Raw genomic sequence first — 4,760 nt, 5'->3', positions numbered from 1 at the left:
ATTACGTCTGATTATTTCTGGGAAATAATACTAAAATGCTTTTAATTATTAAGCTGTTGTCATATGTTTGTAAAATCAATTTTTATAAAAAAAAAAGATATTAATTTTAAAGCATTGAACTGCTTTTTTATATAGTTCTCCTTTAAAATGTAATCAGTCAGGTTTAATTTAATTTTAATTGTTTGTAACTGTGTGAATTTCCAACATATATTTTCAAATATTGGTTCCAACCCATAATCCCATTTTTTTATCTGTTTTATACTTTTGTTCATATAAATATCTACTTGTATTAGTTTTTCTTTTCCAATGTGAATTTGTAAAATTTTATCCCAACTTTTTTTTGGGAACGAAGAGTAATTAAAAAATTAAATTGTGATAAATCGATCCGTGAGATACTTGTTACTGTTATACAGGTTGAAAATTACCAACCTATTAAATATACATTCTTAACAGATACTCTGAAGATTACTGACTTTGGGATGGCAACAGTGTTTCGTTACCAAGGGAAAGAACGACCACTAACGAAACGATGTGGTACATTACCTTACATAGCACCAGAAGTTTTGATTCGAGAATACAATGCAGAACCAGCAGACGTCTGGAGTTGTGGTGTAATTTTGGTTGCACTGCTTGCAGGAGGTAGAAAAACAAAAACTTTTTTTTTGTATTACTATAAATTTGTGATATTGGTGGAAGTTAATACAGTAATATATTCTATGATAATATAACAATTTTAGGTAGGCTATAAAGGGGAAGCTGTACGTAATTACACTTTTACCCATGAACCATGCAACTTTGAAAGATAAAGTAGAAAAATGAATTTTTTATGAAAAATTCATAGAAATTTTATACCATAGTTAAATTCTTAAAGATATTTTGGAGGTTATAGAGATTATGCAAATGGAATTTGACAATTTTCAGATGAAGAAAAGCATTTTTAATCTTAAAATGAAATTTACTTTCCTCTTTAGATAGTCAACATTACGAAAGAAAAAATTTACAAGGAAATCTTTAATTAAAAAATCTGATATTTTGTGTACAAAAGCCTTGTAACATTTACTGATAATCTGCACAATTTTATGAAGATATGCATACATTATAAAAAGTTATAGTATGACTACTCTCATGGTTACTTTGGTGGTTAGTTATGGGCTAGGTGCAATGTACCAAGACCCATAGTCAAAGAGTTAAAAGGATTTTGGAGTCTCACTACATCTTTACAGTCCAGGTTGCTATGTTTAGTCATGTTCTATCAGATGACCGTGCATCCTGACAATAACTTTGCAATTTCCATTGCCAAAAGGCTGTCTTGTCTAGAACACACTCATCCTCCTTATTGGCTTTCTATAAGCCATCTAAAGTACAAGGACAGTGGTTTCAACTGTTCAATTTGAAACAAATCAATAAGTGCAGCATTCATTGATTTCACAGCTGATTCTTTGCTTGGAATAAAATTAATACCCATTTTATTTTCCAGTTTACTAGAATACTAGGTTACAATCTGAGGAGTTGTGTCCCTAGGCACTGACTGTTCATGTGGAAACCAGCTGCCTCTCAGTATGTAAAAGAGAGTTCCTTTGCTAATTTTACCAGTGGCCTTCTGACTCTGTACTGTCTTATCAATTCCCTAAATTTTGCTTTTCCTATTTTCACCACACGATATCTCGTTTTTGAGCAATTTTGTTTCCTCTGATTGTTGATGAAGACCTTCAATAGTTTCCACTTTTACCTTACTAGCACAGAGGATATTGGTATCCTGCCAGCAGAATTGTGCTAGAATTGATAAAGGGATTTCTCATGTAAGCTTATCAACTTCCTTGTTCAGGGTACCCATGCATGACCTGGCACATACATCTAGGTGATAGTCTTACCATGCAGTCACTTTGCTTTCTGCTTATGTATCAGTCATAAATATTTTGTTGGTGATGCTGTCTTTTTGTGGTTTGCTGCTTTGAACAATCTGGAGGAGAGCTTGCTTTATGGCTTTCAGTTCCATTCCTGTGCTGTTTATGAGAAACTTGAATGCTCTGCCAGCCTTATGCAGAATGTTGTTCCACAAGATGATTGCCTAACCATCTGTGTCTATGATGACAGGTGGATATCCACAATGGTATTTAAATAGGTGCGTTTTCTGTCAAGGCTGATTTCCAAAGATTCCAGTGGCATGTAGAAATTTGAAATCTAGTGGTGACAAATTATCTCAGTAATTACTGTATAGCACATGTTCCTCTGTGACTGGCTCTTGACTTTTAGAGCACTGATGCATTTTCTAGCTCTGGTTAACATGATGTTCATGTGACTGGCCTTTCCTTTTCAACATGACTTGTTGAGTGTGCAGAATGTGGCTGTGGCAGGATTGATGACTATGCTAAGGGGTGGTGAAAACTTGCTAAAACCTTTGCTATATATCAGAATGTCATCAGCAAAGGTTAGCACATGGCATCTATACAAGCTAAACATGGTTTCCATATCTGCATGTAGTTACCTCAAACAAGGACTGCTGTAACTTGAGCATCTCTTGCATGTCAACATGGGCATGTTGGTTAATGTATGTGAGCATGAAGGCCTTACCTTTTTCTTCATCTGCACAGAATGGGGTAACACCAACATTATAAAAGACTTTCATTAACATGTTTTTGGTTCTTGTGGGAACCATAAGATTCTGAAAGCACCACAATGAATTGCTTATAAGATTGATAATGCTTGGAGATGGCTTGAATAGGTAATGAAGAAAAACTTTAATATAAGTTTAACATAACAGCAAATGTACAACGTTTCGACAAGGTTTTGTCATCATCTTATGAGATTGGCAATGCTGCATAGCTCATTCTATTTCATTTCATATGCTTTGGAAGTGGATCACTTGTAAAGTAGAGAGCACAGGCTCTATTTTGTGTAATCCTTGTCTCTTCTGCTTGGGCTGGGTCATGCCTTATCCACATGAACTGAGCTTGGGCTTGACTGTGTACCTTCCATGTTTTATCAGTATCACTATTCCACCAATGTGTGGTGTTTCTTTTCCAGAAGTTGTTGATTTGACTTTCCTTGATGAACAGTTACTCGAGGGTATGAGCACTGTCCAACAACTTGATGTCTTTGTACGAGTTTCTTGATCTTTCTATACCATTTTATTTTCTAATCTTCATATTCATTTCAAACATGGAGGGATCACCGCAAACATTATGTCCCCTATGCCAGGTGTTTTAGGCCTATCTTACTAAACCTTTTAATCTGAACATTATCATTAAGACTTCCAGCTCCCTCTTGCCAACATTAAAAATATAGCCTACAACAACATTATCAACATTTTCTGAAATGTGATACTTCATGTGTATTACCTTGATATTTGAATCCTCATTTCATAAATTTATGTTTGGTTTGAGATATCTTATAGCTGTTTGTAATTAAATTTTTTCAGAGCTTCCTTGGGATAAACCTCACTATGACTGCAGAGAGTACAGAGATTGGAAAGAATGTAAAATCATGCAATCTCCATGGAGAAAAATTGATAACTTAGCACTGTGTAAGTAAAAATATTGCAATACATACTCACAAACAAGATTCGTCATTTAAAACAAATTTGGGCTTGTTGTCTCAAAATAAGTTTAAATTTAACAATGATTTTCTCAATAAAATGTCATATAGTAACAATTAAACCTTCTAAAAATGGGTCTTTCAAAACAACATTGTTGTGATCTTCTCAGTTACGCTAATTTCTCTCAGAGTAAAAACAGGAAATTTGACGAAAACTATATCACAGAGTGTGGGCTTGTTTTTCTTTAACTCTCTAAGTCTGACTCCAAGAAAGAGACCTCACCCAAAACGTATAATGCAACTGTCTTTGTTTACTAAAACATTCAAATTAAGACAAGCTCTCAGAAGTTAAGAATTAAAGTTAAAGTTTATTCCAAGTTTAAGTCTTTTCTAGAAAAGCTGTATAAAAACTCTTATACTTACATCTCACCCAAGTCTTAGTTTAAAACAAAAATTAACACAATCTTAAGAGCTATTAAATCTAATTAAAACCCAGAAAAATCTAGCCACATCCTAAAAAACAAAGAACTCACTAAAACAAAGAAAGTCTATTAAACAGAAACTGTCAAAAACATAGTAATATACAAAACCACTTTGTCTCACTCACTACCTACTCGACTACAAGTGGTTAAGCCCCCAGTGCTTCACCCTGTTTACCATGAGAAATATTTATTATTGCTACATTTAATCTTTTACAGTAAGGAATACCAGGGCATTTTTTGTGAGTCATCTAGTTCAGTGAACAATTAAAGGTGAGAAAAACATAGTAGCTCTCCCTTGACCAATGTTCTAAAATATAACCAACACAAAGTATATTAAAATTTTGCATATGAACTAAAAGAACAGAAAACAAATTTTTACCTTCCTGTACCAGTACCGCATTACTATGGGTATAGTAATTGAATTTTTTGTCCTATAAATTTGAAAAAAAGTATATAGTTATGTGTTAAATTAATGTTGAACTTGAGTGAAAAAACACAATTTTTTCACAGTATGAGTGCTGCATACTGTTTTTAGGCTTTGTCATTTTATAAGATGTGTGTATGTATGGAGAGAGAGAGAGATGTGTATTTGCATATACCACTTTTATCTTTTGAAAAAACAAGGACGTTTTAAGTATACTCTTGTTTTCAAATTCGATGACAAGGAACCCACTTTGAGACTAATAATGGCTGGAGACGGCTTAAATGGGTAGTGAAGAAAAACTTTAATATAAGTTTAACATG

The 4,760-nt window shown here is 33.5% G+C and overlaps 1 protein-coding gene across 2 annotated transcripts in view; it reads left to right on the top strand.

Moving 5' to 3' along the window:
• The window catches only part of LOC106466985 (serine/threonine-protein kinase Chk1-like), a 21,193-nt gene that overhangs the window by 11,059 nt on the left and 5,374 nt on the right, over window positions 1-4,760 (top strand). For both annotated transcript variants that reach the window (XM_013927296.2, XM_022395065.1), the window contains exons 7-8: window positions 454-639; window positions 3,419-3,523. In XM_013927296.2, coding sequence (XP_013782750.1) covers window positions 454-639; window positions 3,419-3,523 — 291 coding nt within the window. The remainder of the gene's footprint in view (window positions 1-453; window positions 640-3,418; window positions 3,524-4,760) is intronic.

The sequence above is a fragment of the Limulus polyphemus genome, unplaced genomic scaffold (genome assembly GCF_000517525.1).
Source record: "Limulus polyphemus unplaced genomic scaffold, Limulus_polyphemus-2.1.2 Scaffold2449, whole genome shotgun sequence".
Lineage (NCBI taxonomy): Eukaryota > Metazoa > Arthropoda > Merostomata > Xiphosura > Limulidae > Limulus > Limulus polyphemus.
Note: the sequence above shows the minus strand (reverse complement) of the source record. Positions and strands in the feature narration are given on the sequence as shown.